General features: G+C 35.5%; 1 protein-coding gene across 2 annotated transcripts in view; it reads right to left on the bottom strand.

The window, feature by feature from the left end:
• The window catches only part of CHMP3 (charged multivesicular body protein 3), a 57,600-nt gene that overhangs the window by 29,139 nt on the left and 7,211 nt on the right, over positions 1-21,250 (bottom strand). Inside the window, exon 2 of one of the 2 annotated variants that reach the window (XM_038561528.1) lies at positions 7,987-8,047. The exons of the other annotated variant lie outside the window; for it this stretch is intronic. Coding sequence (XP_038417456.1) covers positions 7,987-8,047 — 61 coding nt within the window. The remainder of the gene's footprint in view (positions 1-7,986; positions 8,048-21,250) is intronic. 2 annotated transcript variants of the gene reach the window in all.

Here is a 21,250-nt window from a genome sequence, read left to right as displayed (position 1 = left end):
TTCCTGAATTAATGTCTTTTGTGTTTACTTTTTTTTTTTTCATAGTGAAACTTTTCAAATCCCATTTCATTGGCTTTTTTTGCATGATGTATAGCTATTTTCTTCGTGGCTACCATGGGGATTATAGTTATTATCCTAAAATTATAACACTAATTCAAAATTACATGAGCTTAACTTCAATAGCACATAAAAACTTTATTTCTAAATGGCTCTGTTCCCACCTCCATTCAGTTAATGATGTCACAAAAGTACATCTTTCTGTGAGTTCAAAAACATGGCCTAATATATTTTTTAAATGCCCAAGTCTCCTAAATCATGTAAAAAACAAAAAATGGAGGTATAAATTGAAGTTAAAAAAAAATGCTAGCTTTTAGAATTGTCCATGTAGTTACTCTTAAGAGAGATTTATTTTTTCATATGGCTTCACATTACTATGATACATTAATTTCAATTAGAAGGACACCTGTAGCACTTCTTGTCAGTCTGGTCTAGTAGTAACAAACTCCCTCAGCTTTTGTTTATCTGGGAATGCCTCGATTTCTCCCTTGTTTTGCTGGATATAGGATTCTCAGTTGATAGTTCTTCTTTTAGCATTTGAATATATCAACTTTAGCCTTCTGGCCCTCAACACTTCTGGTGAAGAAATTTGCTAAAAATCTTACTGAAGATCCTTTTCTTTTTTTTTTTTTTAAAGGATGTATTTATTATGTGTCCTTTCTTTTTTTTTTTTTTTAATTTTTATTTATTTATGATAGTTACAGAGAGAGAGAGAGGCAGAGACACAGGCAGAGGGAGAAGCAGGCTCCATGCACCGGGAGCCCGATGTGGGATTCGATCCCGGGTCTCCAGGATCGCGCCCTGGGCCAAAGGCAGGCGCCAAACCGCTGCGCCACCCAGGGATCCCTGAAGATCCTTTTCTATGGTAAGTCCTTTCTCACTGCTTTAAACATTATCTATCTAAAGTCTGATTATGATGTGCTTTGGCATGGGTCCTTTTGAGTATATCAATTTGGACTATGTGGAACTTCTTGGATTATATTAATGTCTTTCATAAAATCTGAGATGTTTCTGCCACTAGTTCTTTAAATCATCTCCCTGCTCCTTTCTCTGTTTTCCTCCTGGAACTCCCACAGTGTGTATCCTAGTTTACCTTCATGATGTCCTACACATGCTGTCCTCAATTTACTTCAATTTTTTTCCTTTCTTCTCAGCCTTCATAACTCCAATTGTACTATTTTCAAGTTTATGGATTCTCCTGCCTGCTCAAATCTGCTTTCAAGTTAACTCTGAATAAATTTTTCACTTCAGTTATTGTACTTTTCAGCAGCAGAATTTTTTTTATTTTCATGTTTTCTATCTCTTTATTGATATTTCTACTTTATTTATGTGTCATTTTCTTGACTTACTTCCACATCTTACTTTGGCTCTTTGTGCATCTTTAAAACAGTTGTTTTAAAGTATCTGTTGAGTTAATAATCATCTGGTCTTTCTCAGGTACATTTTCTGTTCGTTTGTTTTCTTTGGATGGGCCATATTTTCCTGTTTGTACATCATGTGATTTTGTTGTTGCTGAAAATAAGACATTTGAATCTTACACTTCTGGAAGTCAGATTCTCCCACTTCACCGGGGTTTGCTGTTTTTTTAATTTTTGTTGTTGTAGGGTATCTCTGTGATGGGGATCAACCTGCACTGTAAACTTGAAGTCTTCTCAGGTCTTTGCAGAGCTGCATCTCACCCTGGATGTGCACAGTGACTTTTTCTATTCTGCCATGTATGTGGTTACTTTTGAATGTCTTAGCTCTTGATAGTAAGAATATAAGATGGTGCAGTGCTGTGGAAAACACTACGGTGTTTCCTCAAAAATTAAATATAGAATTACCATTTGACCCAGCAATTCTACTATAGGGTATAGGGTCCAAAAAAAAAAAAAAAATGAGAACAGGGATTCAAATAGATACTTACACACTCATGGCTATAACAGCATTATTCACAATAACCCAAAGGTAAAAACAAATATCCATTTAAGATGAATAAACAAAATGAGGCATGCATACAATGAAATACTGTTCAATCTTAAAATGGAAGTTAACTCTGATTCATGCTATATAACATGGATAAATGTTGAAAACATTATGATAAGTAAAATAAGCCAGGCACAAAGAGACAGATATTCTTTGATCCCACTTATACGAAGTACTTAGAATAGTCAATTATACACAGAGACAAAAAATAGAATAGTGGTTACCAGGGGATTTAGTGTCAGTTGTGGGGGGACAGAAAGTTATGATTTAATGGTACAGAGTTTCAGTATGGAAAAAGAAAAGTTTGGAGATAGAAAGTGGTAATGGTTGCACAGCAATGTGAATGTACTTAATGTCATTGAACTGTATATTTAAAACAGGTTCATTTTATGTTCTGTATACTTTACTATAAGAAGAAATCAATAAAACAGCAACAAGAAAAGTATAAGTCATTCATAAGTGTTTGTGTGTAAATACAAATACAGATCGACATATCTGAAAGGATGATTACCAAAATATCTTTGAGTGGTAGAATTTCAGGGTGATTTTAATTTTCTTATTTATACTTTTCTGTATCAATATGTATATTACTACTTCTCTATACACATGGGCGAGGAATGTAGAAACCAAACTATTTTCATTTGAGGAGAGGGGCAATATAAATTATCTAAATTCATTCTAATATTGCCTATCATGAGTGCTCTAAATGTGTTACACATAATTGAAAGCTAAAAATGTGGATTACTGTGAGTCCTCCATAAGAAGATGAGAACTACCTGTAGTTATACTTTGCTTTATTGAGGTTACTATTTTCTCTTTAAGGTTTTTAAGTATAGCATACACACAGAAAAGTATACATAACTGTAGAGCTAAATGAATTTTCACAAAGTAATAAACACATCCACTTAACCAAATCAAGAAACAAAGTATTACAAATGTCCTTTTATGTCTGCCTTAATTCACCATGCCCTCAAGGGTAACCAATATCCTGACTTCAAGATCATGAGTTAATTTTGCGGGTTGTAGCTTTTTACACTGATATTTCTTTAAAGAAAAAATCTATTCACCTTGACTGCTAATATAAAATCAAATGAAAGATAACAAGTGTTTCTACGATAAATCTTCATATGCAAGTAATATTTAAAGCAATCACATTACTTCAGTCAGATTTTGTCTAAAGTACTCCCTCCCCCCTTTTTTGGTATCACCATGCCGTAAGGTATGGTAGTAAGCCATACTTTATGCCAGGTACTGTCCTAAACACTTTACATACATTTGCAGATTTAAATGTCACAATAAATCTAAGAGATTCAAAGAATTTTAATAGGGATAGATGGCTGACAGCAAACACAGGGTTTAAACCTGGTAGTGTTGACTCCAAAACCCATGATCTTTTTCTGATGTTAGGGCACGTTAACTAATAAACTGCTACCAATGAGAAATAATAGGAAATAACATGAAAGAGACGGGGTTTGAAGATCATTTAATAAGATAAATAAGCTATGTGCAATTGCTGGGTCGTAGGGCAGGTCTATTTTTAACTCTTTGAGGTACCTCCACACAGTTTTCCAGAGTGGCTGCACCAGTTCACATTCCCACCAACAGTACAAGAGGGTTCCCTTTTCTCTGCATCCTCTCCAACAATTGTGGTTTCCTGTCTTGTTGGTTTTCCCCATTCTCACTGGTGTGAGGTGGTATCTCATTGTGGTTTTGATATTTCCCTGATGGCAAGTGATGCAGAGCATTTTCTCATGTGCATGTTGGCCATGTCTATGTCTTCCTCTGTGAGATTTCTCTTCATGTCATTTGCCCATTTCATGATTGGATTGTTTGTTTCTTTGGTGTTGAGTTTAATAAGTTCTTTATAGATCTTGGAAACTAGCCCTTTAACTGATAAGTCATTTGCAAATATCTTCTCCCATTCTGTAGGTTGTCTTTTAGTTTTGTTGACTGTATCCTTTGATGTGCAAAAGCTTCTTATCTTGATGAAGTCCCAATAGTTCATTTTTGCTTTTGTTTCTTTAGCCTTCGTGGATGTATCTTGCAAGAAGTTACTGTGGCTGAGTTCAAAAAGGGTGTTGCCTGTGTTCTCCTCTAGGATTTTGATGGACTCTTGTCTCACATTTAGATCTTTCATCCATTTTGAGTTTATCTTTGTGTATGGTGAAAGAGAGTGGTCTAGTTTCATTCTTCTGCATGTGGATGTCCAATTTTCCCAGCACCATTTATTGAAGGACTGTCTTTCTTCCAGTGGATAGTCTTTCCTCCTTTATCGAATATTAGTTGACCATAAAGTTCAGGGTCTACTTCTGGGTTCTCTATTCTGTTCCATTGATCTATGTGTCTGTTTTTGTGCCGGTACCACACTGTCTTGATGACCACAGCTTTGTAGTACAACCTGAAATCTGGCATTGTGATGCCCCCAGATATGGTTTTCTTTTTTAAAATTCCCCTGGCTATTCGGGGTCTTTTCTGATTCCACACAAATCTTAAAATAATTTGTTCTAACTCTCTGAAGAAAGTCCATGGTATTTTGATAGGGATTGCATTAAACGTGTAAATTGCCCTGGGTAACGTTGACATTTTCACAATATTAATTCTGCCAATCCATGAACATTGAATATTTTTCCATCTCTTTGGCTCTTCCTCAATTTCTTTCAGAAGTGTTCTATAGTTTTTAGGGTATAGATCCTTTACCTCTTTGGTTAGGTTTATTCCTAGGTATCTTATGCTTTTGGGTGCAATTGTAAATGGGATTGACTCCTTATTTCTCTTTCTTCAGTCTCATTGTTAGTGTATAGAAATGCCACTGACTTCTGGGCATTGATTTTGTATCTTGCCACACTGCCAAATTGCTGTATGAGTTCTAGCAATCTTGGGGTGGAGGCTTTTGGGTTTTCTAAGTAGAGTATCATGTCATCGGCGAAGAGGGAGAGTTTGACTTCTTTGCCAATTTGAATGCCTTTAACGTCTTTTTGTTGTCTGATTGCTGAGGCTAGGACTTCCAGTACTATGTTGAATAGCAGTGGTTAGAGTGGACATCCCTGTCTTGTTCCTGATCTTAGGGGAAAGGCTCCCAGTGCTTCCCCATTGAGAATGATATTTGCTGTGGGCTTTTCGTAGGTGGCTTTTAAGATGTCGAGGAATGTTCCCTCTATCCCTACACTCTGAAGAGTTTTGATCAGGAATGGATGCTGTATTTTGTCAAATGCTTTCTCTGCATCTAATGAGAGGATCATATGGTTCTTGGTTTTTCTCTTGCTGATATGATGAATCACATTGATTGTTTTATGAGTGTTGAACCAGCCTTGTGTCCCGGGGATAAATCCTACTTGGTCATGGTGAATAATTTTCTTAATGTACTGTTGGATCCTATTGGCTAGTATCTTGTTGAGAATTTTTGCATCCATGTTCATCAGGGATATTGGTCTATAATTCTCCTTTTTGGTGGGGTCTTTGTCTGGTTTTGGTATGGTTTCATTTGTGTTATTCTCTTTGAAGCTCACTGAAGTCTATGGGTTTACAGTTTTCATCAACTATTATTTCATGTGATGTTTTCCAGACTTCTGTCCTTCTGAGACTCAAATGACACATGAGAACGCCTTATATGGTTCCACAGGTCACTGATGCTGTGTTCATATCCATTATTTTTCTTCTGTATTATAGTTTAGATAGTTTGTACTACTCAATTACACTGATATTATTTTTATACTGTCTTATCTATGTGTTAAACTCATTCAGTGAAGTGTTCATTCTGTTTTATTTCTAAATTCAAGAAGTTTCACTTTATTCTCTTCTACATCTTCTATTTATCTCATTACATTCATGTTTTCCTTTAAATTATTCAATATATTTATAACAGTTATTTAAATCTTATATGCTTATTCAAACATTTCTTTTTTCTAGGTCTATTTATGTCACCTAATTTTTCTCCTCATTCTGAGTCATACTTTCTTGCTTCTTTCTAATCATTTTTCATTGAATGTTGGATACTCTGAATGTGTCATTTCTGAGTATCTGAATATTCTGGTCTTCCATGTTCAGTTTTAGTTTGACAGGCAGTCAAGTTGTCTGCAGATCAGCTTTCAAGAACTCTTTTTTAGGCTTTGTTGGCGAGGGCTTATGGTAGCTTTTAATCTAGACCTACCTAGACTTAATATTAAAGGCATGATCTTTCTGGGTTCTCTACTGAATGTCCAAGATGTTCAATAACGTCTCTTTCCTGTGTCTGATCAGAACTCTACCATCTCTCATTTCTATGTTAGCTTCAAGAACTGTTTAGCTCATAGTGCCCTGTTATTTGTTCTGTCTCCAGCAATAGTTCTTTGCCTAACTTCTTGAAATCTAATTTTGCACAGCTTAGTATTCAGCTAAACACAGTGTACCACTGTGTAGACATTTAGAGCTCTTTCTCTGGGTACTGCGCTTCTCTCTGATATGCTCCACAAATTCCAGTGACTACAGCCTCCCTGAACCCTCATCTCTGTCTCTTCAACCCTGAGACCACCATGCTCTGCTTAGAATCTCCTTCCATGCGCTATGATTCAGAAAGTTTTTCCAGGCTGAAAATTCAGGACCATATTAAGACTCTACCTGTTTCCTTCTTCCTAGTGATCAAAATCCTTCGCTATCAGTTGTCCAAGGTTTGAAAATCAGTGTTTCACAGATTTTGTCCATTTTTTTTTACTTATGATGGGAATGCAAGTGCAAGTTCAAAAACATTACTCCATCATGGCTGGGAATAGAATGCCCTCTCCAATTTCTTTCCTAAGGGAGTGATACTGAAATATCCTTATGGTATTAACATTTCTCTAATGAAAATGTTAAAAACCATAAAAGTATTAAACATTACTATCTCTGTGCAAGTCACCTTAATTTTAAGTTGTACTTTATAATACTTTATTTAGAAATATATTTTCCTCAATTTATAGCCATGCTAAGATAAACAGAATACTGAAAATGGAAATGCATTCCTTATTTACATACAATTTATTTACTCTGAATTCCATAAAACATTTCTTTATAAGTAGGAATTTTTTTTTTTTAAACAATGGCTTACAACACATCTGATTCTTTTACAATTCTGGTAGTCAGAAGTCTAAAATCAAAATGTTGAAAGGGCTGTTTACTGGAGTCTTCAAGGAATAATCAATTTCCTTGCCTTCTCTAGCTTCTAGGGAACTGCATTCCTTGGTTCATGGCCTCTTCTATCTTCAGAGGTCAAAGGACATTTCCTTAACATCTGGTTCCATGTCACATCTCCTTCTCTCTCACTTTTTCTCAACATATCATTTCCTTCTTATAAAGACCGTGGTGATTACATTGAGCCCACCCAGACAACCTAAGATAATCTCCCCACCTGAAGATCTCTAATTTTTTAAAAAGATTTTATTTATTTATTCATGAAAGACACAGAGAGAGAGGCAGAGACATAGGCAGGGGGAGAAGTAGGCTCCCTATAGGAGGAGCCCAATGAGGGACTTGATCCCAAGACCTGGAGATCACGCTCAGAGCCAAAGGCAGACACTCAACCACGGAGCCACTCAGGTGTCCCTGAAGATCCCTAATTTAATCACACTTGCAAAGTCCCCTTTGCCACATAAGGTAACATATTCACCGACTCTCAAGATTAGAATGTGGACACATTTGGAACGCCATTATTCTGCCCATCATAGTATGTGAGCATCTGCTGTTTCCAACACTAACCTGATCTCCAGGAAATTAGAGATAAAAGAACACAGCCCTTCCCCCCCGGCCTAGCTGAATCACAGGTCAGAGGAACGGTTTAGTTCTTATAAAACATGTTTTTCTTACAATGATTAAAAAGCAAAATAATTAGGACAACTAAAATAACTAATATGAGAATAAACTATGTCTTACAATAGGTAGATGCAGTTTATTTTTATGAGCTAACACAAAATTACCAAGAGGATAAGGAAGAGGAGACATAAAATTATAATTTACCTCTTATTTGCCTGTCAACAACTCTCATTTCCTTTCTTATCTTCAATGACCATTCATTGACCTGGGAAAAATTTTAGAAAACAATTATAAGAAAAGCAACACTTCTAATTCACCAAATTTTAAAGAATTTTGTATTAATTCTAAATCATTTATTCTAGACAAAAATAAATAAATAAATGCATTTTGAAACAAAAGTTTTAGGGCCAAATTCTATTTTTTTTTCATCTTTTTATTCACAGTACATAGAAGTCCCAATCTCTTTAAAGATTCTTATCTGAAGGCAGGCCAGTAAAAACTACTTTATACAAGACCTCAGAGAGAGTTCAGGACCTTGCAGGTACATAAACATTTTCTAAGAGGTGCACGAGCATAGATAGTTATGTTTAAAAGTTGCAAATCTTTTGAAACCTATTTCAAAACCTATTCTGCCTGTGTCAACAGTTCACCTTTTCCTTCCCCCTTTAAACAATAACGCTTTTTCATTTTACAAAAGACAGAAATTCCTCTGACCTATGTCTACTACTATGACATATTTCCTTCAGAGGCAAAAACTTCTAAAGCACTAAACATAGGACCAAATGGAAATACTAATGTAGGTGTTGAGAAGGTGCTGATCAAATTTATATGCAACTAAAGTATCCTCTAATTCTTCAGTTTCAAAAGAAACTAAAAGAAAAGCTGATTATGTCATTAAAACTAAATTTACATTAAATCACTATATGCTTTGCCATATGACACAGAATTTCAAAGAACTGAGTGACAATGACATGATAAAACTTCCATTACCATCTATGTATTTATATTAACAATGTTTCTCAGCTTTGGAATCTAATAAAACATAAAACAGGGCTTTCTTCCTGTTGTGGCACCTTGTGATGAAGAGCTCTTATCTGTGCCCACAGCCATGCAGTCTACAGGCTCTCTGCAGTTGGTACAGGTCTTTGGAAGCAGGAAGATGGTCACAGCTGCGACACACTACAAATGGGGCAACAGCCTCATTAGGTGAATGGGTGATCCCTGGAGATGATCCAACCATGCACGCTGCAATACAAGCTACTGAAACCTGTTCTGCTTCTGGGAAAGGAACTGGCATGAACTCCTGTGTCTGTATGAAGGGGGGTGGTCACAAGACATAGATTCACATTCAGTCCACCTCTAAGCCATGGCAGCCAGAGGTGGTTAGGCTTCCAAAAAGATTAAAGACATCTTCACCTGGTATCACTAGACACAGCTGGTACCTGACCCCCGTCACTGCAAATAAAAAGTTTGCTTGTGATCACTACCAGAAATCCAACCAATAAGCCCATCATGAGGATCAAGGTTTACCTTTATAATAAACAATGGTTGTGGGATTTAAAATTAAAAATAATAAATAAAACAGGAATAGAATTAATACTGAACCTTGTAGCATTCATCCATGGGCAAATGAACTAAATGGCATTAAAAAAATCTATACAATTAAAAGAAAGTATACTTCTAATAAATTTCACTTTTTAATGATTTCCTTAAATCATTAATAAAATCTATTAAAAAAATTTGTTTTGTAACAGCTGTAGTAATTCCAACCAGAAGAAATATTACAATACTTAAAATCATATTGATATCTAAAATTTTATCTTAAAAATTTTTGATATTAGGTTTATATACTTTTTTACGGTGAAGTTCAAATAACATAAAAACAGCCATTTCAAAATACAATTCAGTGACATGAAGTGCCTTCACCATTTGTGCAATCATCAACTCTCTCTAGTCTCAAAATCTTATTAACATATCAGAAGAACACATTATATTCTAAATAATCTCTCCCTATGTTCCCCCTTTCCCATTCCCTGGCAACCATTAATTTACTTTATCTCTTTTGATCTGCTTATTTTTACTATTTCATATAAAAGGGATCATACAATATGTGGTCCTTGTGTCTGGATTCTTTCACTTAGTATGGTGTTTTGGGGATTCATCCATGTTATAGCATGTATCAATACTTCAGTCCTTTTCATTGCTGAATAATATCCATTGTATGTATACACCACAACTTGTTCATTCATACATCCACTGACAGACTTCTGGGTTGTTTCCATATTTTAGTTACTGTGAATACTGCTGCTATGAACATTTGTATGCAAGTATTTATCTGAATTCTTATTTTTGATTCTTTAGAATATATATCCAGGAGTAGAACTGCTGGGTCATATGGCAATTCTATGTTTATCTTTTTGAAGAACTCCAAAACTATTTCACAAAGAAGTTTCCCCATTTTACATTCCCTCCAGCAATGTTCAAGGGTTATTTCTCCACATTCTTCTCAATACTTGTTATCCTCCAATTTTTTTTATTATAGCCAATCTGTTGGACCAACTGAAGCAGTATCTCATATTTGATTTGCATTTCCTTAAAGATCAATGAAGTTAAATATCTTTTCATGTACTTATTGGTCACTGGAACATACTCTTTGGAGACATGTCTATCCATGTCTATCCATTTTTAAGTTAAGTTGCCTTTTGTTGCTGGCTGTGTGATTTCTTTATATATTCTGATACATCATTTACAAATATATTGTCCCAGTCTATAGGTCATCTTTTCACTTCCTTGATAATGTCCTTTGATGCACAAAAGCTTCAATTTTGATGATTTTCAACTTACCTACTGTTTTGGTAACTGTGCTTCTGGTGTCATTGCTAAGAATCCATGGCCAGATAGGTGGTCAAAGATTTACCCCTATATTTTTATCTAAAAGTTTCATGGTTTAGTAAGAGTTTTATTTCAAGTTAATTTCTGTATATGGAATGATGTAGGGGTCCAACTTCATTCCTCTACAAGTGAATATCCACTTGTCCCAGCACTATTTGTTGAAAAGACTATCCTTCCACCATTAAAGCATCTTATTAGCACCCTTACAGAAAATCAACTCGCCATATATGTATGGTTTACTTCCGAACACAATTCTATTCCATTGGTCTATATATCTATCCTTATGCCAATACCACGCTGTTAACATTACCACCACTTCATAGTAACTTTTGAAATCAGGAACTGTGAGTCCTCCAAATTTATTTTTCTTTTTCGGGATTCTTTTGGCTATAGCCTGTTCTATTCCATATGAAGTTGAGGGCCAACTTCTCCTTTTGGAATTCTGAGAAGCATTGTACTGAATCTGCAGATTGCTTTGGGTGATACTAGCATAGTATTATGTTTCACAAACCATGAATTCGAAATTTCTTCCAGCAATACTTTGTAGTCTTCAGTGTACACAAACGATTTGCTTCCTTGATTAAATTTAGTCCTCAGTATTTTGTTCTTTTAGACACCTTTGTAAATGATTTATTTCCTTTTTAGATTTTTCATTGCAGGTGTAAAAACCACAACTATTTTATTCTTGTCTTAAAACTTGTCAATTTGCTGAATTCACTTAGAAGTATTTTTGTACATGAGGATTCTTTGGAGTTTTCTATATATGGAATCATGCAATCTGTAAAGATTTGGTTTTACTTCTTCCTTTTCAGTGTGGATATCGTTTCTTTTTCTTGCCCAAGTGCTCTGCCTAGAACTTCTAGTACAATGTTGAATAGTAGTGGCAAATGCAGGTATCTTTGCCTTGTTCCTGATCTCAGGAAAAAAAGCTTTCAGTCTCTCAATTTACTATAAAATTTGCTAGTCTTTCATAAATGCCCTTTATCATGTTAAGAAAGTTCCCTTCTATTCCTAGTTTGCTGAGTGTTTTTATCACAAAAGTATGTATGTATTTTGTTCCAAGTTTAATAGAATGATAGTTAAATTACTTCAAGCATTAAAGTACTACATTAGGAGAAATCCATATGGTGACAATAGAATGGAAGTAAATGGTCTTTCTCCTTTCAAAAAGGAAGAGAGTAATGAAAAATGTCTGACTATGAATAAGTATGTGTGCTTGTATGTTTTAAGTGAATATTGATGGGTATCAAACTATGATACTTTTAAAAGAGTGGTATAATGATTTTACAATAACAATATGCCAAAAATTACATCCTGTGCAACTCAAAATTATGATAAAAAACTAAGTGTTGATTTATAACTCTTCAAAAGGGTACACAAGTAGTCAAAATTATTTTAGGAGATATATGAAGATATTTGAAGACACTGTTATAATATAACCAGAACTTTCAGAACCAGCAGGAAAGGAAACCCAAAACTCATACATACATTCAAATGTTTCCTGAGCGTCTGCTCAATGTGCTAGTGATACAGCAGGAAACAAAAACTCCACCTTATGAATACACATTCTAATGAGGAAACACAGACAATTAGCAAACAAGTAAATACTCTGTCACAAAATGAGTGCTAGGGAGAAAAGGAAGTAAGGAAACTAGGATAGAGCAGTGGGAAGGGGGAGGTTTACTATTTCTTACAGGGTGATGGAAGAAAACTCAAGGTGACTTTTAAGCAAAGACTTCAAAAAATTTGCAAGGGAACCATGTGACTATTCACTATGGTGGTGGCAGGGGAGAGGGACCTGTAACATTTTACTCAGCGTAAAAACAACCATTAAGGGACCTAGGCAAAAGACTCCAAGAGAGGAGTACAAAAATAAATTTGGTTAAATAATTTTTGTTTGAAGCAGCAACACTGATGGGTAAAGCTATTTGATTCAGGTTTATAGAAAAAAAATATTGGGGTGCCTGGGTGACTCCATCAGTTAAGCATCCAACTCTGGATTTCAGCTCAGGTCATGATCTCAGGGTTTTGATATTGAGCCCTGTGTCCGGCTCCACAATGAGCATGGAGCTTGCTTAATACTCTTTCTCTCTCCCTCTGCCACCTCCCCTTGTCACACTCTCTCTTTCTTAAAAAAAAGGGGGGCGAAAAAAAAAGGGGGGGGGCGGGGAAATATTTATCATCTATTATGTTAAAGCAATGAGTTTTATAAGGCAGCAAGTTACTCCTAACCCTATTTATTATAAAGCTAAACATAAATTTTAGATTTTTATTCTCATGGGTCAAAATACTGATTAGCTCCTATTATTTCTGCTTTCAACTATTAATCCCTGAGGATCCAATCAAATGGAAGCAATGCACCCATGAGGAGTACAAACCTATAGCAGTTACTAGAACTCCAGGAACCACATATAAGATAATTTGAATTGTGAAATTTCAAACCTTAAAATGAAGCAGAATGAACCAGTGCAGCGATTTTTAAACTTGTTTTTAGTAACAGAATCTTTCGAATAAAACTAATATGGAACTCCACAAATACAAGAAGTATTATGCCAATACACACCATGTAGGATCAGACTGGAAATTTTTACTACTATAAAGTAAATAAGTGAGAATAGTTTATCTGTCTTGGTGAAAGCTAAAACTGGAAATTAGTTGTTAGTGTCACACCAATCTTAGCAACTAATTTACTTCCATATTTTGTTTACATATCCAGTATTGAGAAAATTGTAGTTCAAAAAGATAAGAAGCAGCTATTTAACAGTTTGTCTTTCACCTTAAGGTAATCCATTGCTGAAGTAAATCCAGAAGCTCAAAATAAAAGTAATCAAAAACTGGTTGTTTCAGGGCGCCAAAGTGGCGCAGTTGATTAAGCATCCAACTCTTAGTTTCAGCAGGTCAGGTTGTGATCTCAGGGTCGTGAGACTGAGCCCTACATTTCTCTCTCCTTCTCCTTCTGCCCCTTTCCACCATGTGCATGCACACTCTCTTACACTCTAAAATAAATAAATAAATCTAAAAAAAAAAAAAAAATCCCTGGTTATTTCAGTTTCTCATTACACTGCTTAACTGTTCATATTCCTTAAGTACTCCTCAGTCTAATACATTAGATGGCAATGGTGAAATGGCTTTTGTAAAAATGCACTGTTGCACTGTTTGTAGTAGCAAAAGACTAGAAATTACCTAACATATCAATAGAACACTAAACATAGAGAATATCCATAAACTGACATTTTGTTCTAATTAGGAAAAAAAAAAGCAACACAATGAGGACTACCCAAGGAATTAATTCTCAAAATATAAATGAAAATAGGAATGTAAAGGGCATTTACAATATAACATATATGTTAAAGAGAGAGAGGGGGAGAGGAGAAAGAAAAGGAAGAAGGAAAGGGAAGGCAAAGCAAAGAGAGAGGTGGAGAAAGGAAAAGACAGAGACATTTATATGTTCATATATTATAGAATATGAATGGGAGAATCCATAAGAAATTAGGCTGATTTCAAGAATGGAAACTAAGTAATTCATGAACAAGAGTGAAAGGAGATTTAGTTTTTACTCAACATAAAGATACATTTTGCTGCCCTTTGAATTTTATAATATGTGCAAGTATAACTCATTTCAAAATTTAAAAAAAAATTAAGACAGAGGGACACCTGGGTGGCTCAGCAGTTGAGCATGTGCCTTTGGCTCAGGTCGTGATCCCGGAGTTCTAGAATTGAGTCCCACATCGGGCTCCCTGTGGGGAGCCCCCTTCTCCCTCTGCCTGTGGCTGTGTCTCTCTCTCTGTGTTTCTCATGAATAAATAAATCTTTAAAAAAATTAAGACATAAAATAATAAATAAGAAAAAATATCGGGTCCTGGATTGGAAGAACACTGTTAAAGGGATCCCTGGGTGGCGCAGCGGTTTAGCGCCTGCCTTTGGCCCAGGGCGCGATCCTGGAGACCCGGGATTGAATCCCACGTCGGGCCCCCAGTGCATGGAGCCTGCTTCTCCCTTTGCCTATGTCTCTGCCTCTGTGTGTGTGTGTGTGTGTGACTATCATAAAAAAAAAAAAAAATACTGTTAAAATATCCATACTACCCAAAGCAATCTACAAATTCAATGCAATCCCTATCAAAATACCAACATCGTTTTTCACAGAACTAATATTAAAATCTGTATGCAACCACAAAAGACCCTGAATAGCCAAAGCAAACTTGAGAAAGAAAAAAGCTCAAGGTAACATAATCCCAGATTTCAAGATATACCACAAAGCTATAGTAACAAAACAATATGGCACTGGTAGAAAAATAGACACATAAATCAGTGGAACAGAAGTGAGAGGCCAAAAATGAACCCATGCATATATGGTCAGTTAATCTATGACAAAGGAGGCAAGAATATACAGTGGAGAAAAGACAATCTCTTCAATAAATGGTGCTGGGAAAACTAGACAGCTACATGCCAAAGAATGAAACTGAACTACTTCTTTACACCAACCACAAAAATAAATCCCAAATAGATTAAAGACCTAAATGTGAGACCTGAAACCATAAAACTCCTAAAAGAAAATTTTAGGCAGTAATCTCTTGAACATCATTTACAGCAATATTTTTCTTATGCAAGAGAAACAAAAGCAAAAATTAATTAGGATGATATTGAACTAGAAAACTATTGTACAATGAAGGAAACTATCAATAAGATGGAAAGGCACCCAAATGAATGGGAGAAAATATTTGCAAGTGATATATCCAATAAGAGTTAATATTCAAAATATATAATGAACTCACGTAACACCAGAAAAACAAATAATCTGATTAACAAATGGGCAGAAGACTTAAATAGATATTTTTCTAAAGAAGACATACAGATGGCCAAAAGATGCTCAACATGACTAATCATGAAGGAAACACAAATCAAAACCACAATGAGGTATCACTTCACACTAGTCTGAAAGGCTACCATCACAAAGACAAGAAACACGTGTTGGTGAGGATGTGGAGTAAAAGAAGTCTTCAGGCATTCTGGTAGGAATGTAAACTGGTGCAACTGCTATGGAAAACAGTATGGAGGTTCCTCAAAAAATTAAAAACAGAACTATCATACAACCCAGTAATTCTACCTCTGGATATTTACACAAAGAAAATGAAAACCCTAATTCAGAAAGATTTATATATCCCATGTTTTATTCAGCATTCTTTACAATAGCAAAGATAAGGAAGCAACCCAAGTGTCCATCCATAAACAAACGAATAAAGATGACATATGTATATACACAATGGAATATTACTTAGCTGTAAAGAGGAATGAAATCTTGCCATTTGTGACAACATAGATGGACCTAGACAGTATTCTGCTAAATGAAATAAGTCAAAGAAAAACAAACATCACATCATTTCATTTATATATTGAACGTAAAAAACAACAGTGAAGAAAGAAACAGACTCATAAATATGGAGTACTGGTAGTTGCCAAAAGAAATAGGAGTAGGGGGATGGGCAAAATGGGTGGGATAAACTTCCAGTTATAAAATAATTAAGTTATGGGAATGAAAAATTCAACATAAAGAATTCAGTCAATAATACTGTAAAACATTTATCACAGATATTCATAATGCATATGATCACTGGATCTCTATCTTGTATATCTAAAACTAATTTAATATTGTATATCAACTACATTTCAATTAAAAATTTAAAATGTGGGGCACCGGGGTGGCTCAGTTACTTAAGTGTCTGCTTTCAGCTCAGGTCATGATCCCAGAGTCCTGGGATGGAGCCCCATGTCAGGCTCCTGGCTCAGTGAGGAGTCTGTCTCTCCTTCTCCCTCTGCCCTTCCCCCCCTGTTTGTGCTGGCTGGCTCTCTCTCAAATAAATACAATCTTTACAAAATTTTTTAAATATACTAATATACTACTTTATGAATTTTTGAAAATCCAGTTTATAAGTCCTTTAAATTATCTTTGTTTGGAAAAAATACTTTTAAATTCTATCTCATAATATTAGGAAGACTCATTGAATCTCTTTTTTGTAAATTGTTTTGGATACCACACTCCTTTCTCTGTTATACAATCACCCAAAACTTTAAGAGTTAAACCCAAATTTTTGTTTGTTTCGTAAGTGACATTTAACCAGTTTCTTCTAAAATAAAAAGTTGAAAAAATTAGAATGTATGACAAATGATAACTGAAGGCTAAACATCAATCTGTCTTCATTACAGGGAAAAATAGCAATTGATAAATAACCTACATTTATTTTCAAACCAGAGCAAAATAGTCACAAGTTTTTCGACTTAGTGAAGAACAGATTTTCATCTCTTAAAAAGACATCAATGTCATAAGTCATACATTTAACTGTAAGGACCAATATACAGCACATATAGGGTAGCAACAGGAAAACAACACCAAGAAAGAAAATTGTGCAAATGGCTGCAAAATGGAGAAGGATATACACTTGTTGAGAAAATAAAAATTTAAACAAAAATACTTTAATATAAAATACTTTAAATAACAGGGCTAGGGGTGCTCTGGATGGCTCAGTTAAGTGTCCAACTCTTAATTCTGGATAAGGTCATGATCTCAGACATGGAGTCTGCCTAAGAGTCTCTCTCTCCCTGTGTCCCTCTCCCCTTGCTAGTATGCATTCTCTATTTAAAAAAAAAAAAGATTTTTTAGAAAATAAATGAGTCTAATTTAATGGGAAATTTTCAAGAATTTGAGAATTCCATCTCTGTCTAGATAGAGAAAGCTGGGAAGACTCTCAAGACAAAGCTGGATGAACTACAAAATAACTTTTCCTGAACCTGTCAAAAATAGGTTACAAAGCAACAAAGTAGCATGAAATGAAAACAAAGACTCACTTCCAAGCTAAATTAGCCCTGCATGAGGTGGCAGACACCTTAGAACCAATTAAGGAAAATTCAGTTAAAATATTTAATAAATTGATGATGTCCAAGCATGGGTTAGTTGACAGCACAGAACCTCAGGAGCCACAGGCACAATGGTAGTTCACATCCACTTTCAGTCTTAATTGAAAGTGGGAGAAAAATTTTGAAACACATACAAAGAATGTTTTCATTGGCTCATCAAACACAGCTGAGGAAAGAATCAACACACCTGAAGTCAGTAAAAGTTACCCAAACTAAAAAATAAAGAATAAAATAAAACAAAATATGCAAGAGCTATAAGTGATAACAAGTGGTCTAACATTTGTGTAGCTGGTATTCCAGCAGGAGCTGAGAGAAAAAACATAAGTGCATAAAGAAAGAATGGCTGAAAATTTTCCAAAAGTAATGAAAAATATCAAACCACAGATCTAAGAAGCTTAAGAGAATTCAATATCAAAAACAAAAAAAATAGAATGTAACATGACACCATACACCTAAACACATATTTAAAATATTGAAAATCAGGGGTGCCTGAGTGGCTCAGTTAGTTAAGCCTCCAACTCTTTCTGCTCAGGTCATGATCTCAGGGTTGTGAGACTAAGCCCCATATCAGGCTTTGCACTCAGCCAGGAGTCTGCTTGAGATTCTCTTTCTCCCTCTGCCCTTGCCCCACCACACTTGCCCCTGCCCACACATGTATGCTCTCTCCCACTCTTTAAAATAAGTCTTTAAGGGGATCCCTGGGTGGCTCAGCTGTCTAGCGCCTGCCTTCGGCCCAGGGCATGATTCTGGAGTCCCAGGATCAAATCCTGCACCAGGCTCCATGCACGGAGCCTGCTTCTCCCTCTGCTTGTGTCTCTGCTTCTCTCTCTGTGTGTCTCTCATGAATTAATAAATAAGATCTTTAAAAAATAAATAAATTTTAAAAATAAAATAAAATAAGTCTTTAAAAAAATAAAATTGGGACGCCTGGGTGGCTCAGCAGGTGAGCATCTGCCTTCCGTTCAGGGTGTGATCCTGCGATCCTGGGATTGAGTCCTGCACCAGGATCCCCGAGGGACACAAGAAACAATATTTTTAAAAATATTTAAATAATAATAATAATAATAAATAAAATAAAATAAAATGCTGAGAATCAGAGTCCAGGGACACAAGCCACTAAAACACAGACTTAATAAGATTACAAAATGCTTCCAGTACCCCACATCTTCCCACTACACCAACAGAGTTCCAGGATAATAATGAATTAGAGCAGGGATCCCTGGGTGGCGCAGCGGTTTGGCGCCTGCCTTTGGCCCAGGGCACGATCCTGGAGACCCGGGATTGAATCCCACATCAGGCTCCCGGTGCATGGAGCCTGCTTCTCCCTCTGCCTATGTCTCTGCCTCTCTCTCTCTCTCTCTCTCTGTGACTATCATAAATAAATAAATAAATAAAAATTAAAAAAATAATGAATTAGAGCTAAAAGAGAAGCAAAGTGATTTTTATCCTTTTTAGATAAAGGAGTTTTTATGGATGTCCAAGATAACAAAGGAGATAAAAACAAAGGACACTAGAATACCTTTAAGCCTATAGCACCTATAGCTACAGCAAACATTAACAAAGCCAAACTCCTAGACTGATTAACATAAAATCTCATACTGAAGACCAATTTACCTCAGTTCCTATTACCTCATATATTATGTCCAGAAGACCAATTTACCTCAGTTCCTATTACCTCATATATTATGTCCAGTTTTTAACATAAAATTACACAGCATTCTAAAAAGCAAGAAAAAGCACAGTTTGAAGAAACAAAGCAAGCATGAGAACCAGGATTAGATGTGACACAGAGACTAACAATTTGTGGCTATGAAAAAAAAAAAAGTAGGTATTATTCAAGAAAAGATGGATAATGAAGGCAAATAGAGGGATGGAAACACAAAGAATCAAAAGGAAATGCTAGAAAGATAAAACATAACATCATAACAGAAATGAAGAATACCTTTGATAGGTTCATCAGTAGATAGGACATAGCCAAGGAATGAATCAATGAATTTGAACCACGATAGAAACTTCCTAAATTGAAATTTAAAAAGAAAAAAATGAAAATGAAGAGAAAAGAATGTCTAAGAACTGTGGGACGATTTCAAAAGATGTAATACATAATTGGAATACCTGAAGGAGATAAAAGAGGAAATGAAACAGGAAAAAATACCTGAAATATTGATGGTTGAGAACTTTCCAAAATTAGTGACAGACACCAAACAAAGATCCAGGGGGCAAAGACAGAAACTAGAATAGTAGTCCAAACAATGACAACTAGTGATATCATATTCAAACCGTACAACACCAAAGCAAAGAGAAAATCCTGGAAGAAGACAGAAAAAAAAAAAAAAAACCACTTTACCTATAGGAGAACAGGATTAGAATTACAAGACTTCTTGTTAAAGACCACCCAAGCACAAAGAGAATGGAGATATTTAGGTATTGAGGGGATCCCTGGGTGGCTCAGCTGTTTGGTGCCTGCCTTTGGCCCAGGGTGTGATCCTGGAGTCCTGGGATCGAGTCCCACATCGGGCTCCTTGCATGAAGCCTGCTTCTCCCTCTGCCTGTGTCCCTGCCTCTCTTTCTCTGTCTCTCTCTCTCTGTCTCTCATGAATAACTGAATAAAATCTTTTTAAAAAATTGAAGTATTGAAAAAAATCACCAACCTAGAATTTTAAAGATACATAATTGATACGCAAAAAATGAGATAAAATGAATCATGTAAAATGCTTAATTAAAACCATACAAGGCAAAAAAAAATATTTTTAAGATGGGAGAAAGTAACAAGTAAGTATAATAGATACCAATTCCAACACTGTAGATGTTGATGCAGCTGTATCAATAGTCATTTTAAATGTAAATTGTCTAAATAAAACAACTAAAAGACAGTGTGCCAGAGCTGAGTGGGAGAAGATAAAAAGCAAGATCCAACTATATGTTGCCTACCAAAACCCCATTTCAATACAAAGACTAAGATTAAAGGTTAAGGCATGTAGAGATATACCATGAAAACACTAATCAAAAGCTGTGGAAAAAAACAACAAAAAACAAACAAACAAACAAACAAACAAACAAACAAAAAAAACCCAAGTTGTGGGTACCTAAGTGGCTCAGTCAGTTAAGCGTCTGCCTTCAGCTCAGGTCATAACCTCAGGATCCTGAGAGTGATGCCCACTTCAGGCTCCTTGTTCAGCAGGGAATTTGCTTCTCCCACTTCCCCCACCTGTCATTCCCTCTCTCTTTCTGTCTCAGATAAACAGAATCTTTAAAAAAATTAAAACAAGCAGTACTCCTACCTCCAATATATTAAAAATTAATATGAGTCAAAGACCTAGGTATGGGAGCTAAATCTATAAATTCTTAGAAAGTATCAGATTTAGCAATGGATAATTAAAAATGTCCCAAGAGCATGAACAAAAACAGAAAAATACATTAACTGAACCTCATCAAAATTAAAAACAACTGGGATGTCTGAGTGTCTCAGCTGGTTAAGCCTCCACTCTTGGTTTCAGCTCAGGTCATGATGTCAGGGTCCTGAGATTTAACCCTGTGTTGGGCTCTGTGCTCAGTAGGGAGTCTGCGTCTCTGCCTCTCCCTCTGCCTCTCCCCTCACTCATGCTCTCTCAAATAAGTCTTCAAAAAACAAAATAAATAAAAACAAATATGTAAAAGATATTATCAA

The sequence above is a fragment of the Canis lupus genome, chromosome 17, assembly GCF_011100685.1.
Source record: "Canis lupus familiaris isolate Mischka breed German Shepherd chromosome 17, alternate assembly UU_Cfam_GSD_1.0, whole genome shotgun sequence".
Lineage (NCBI taxonomy): Eukaryota > Metazoa > Chordata > Mammalia > Carnivora > Canidae > Canis > Canis lupus.
Note: the sequence above shows the minus strand (reverse complement) of the source record. Positions and strands in the feature narration are given on the sequence as shown.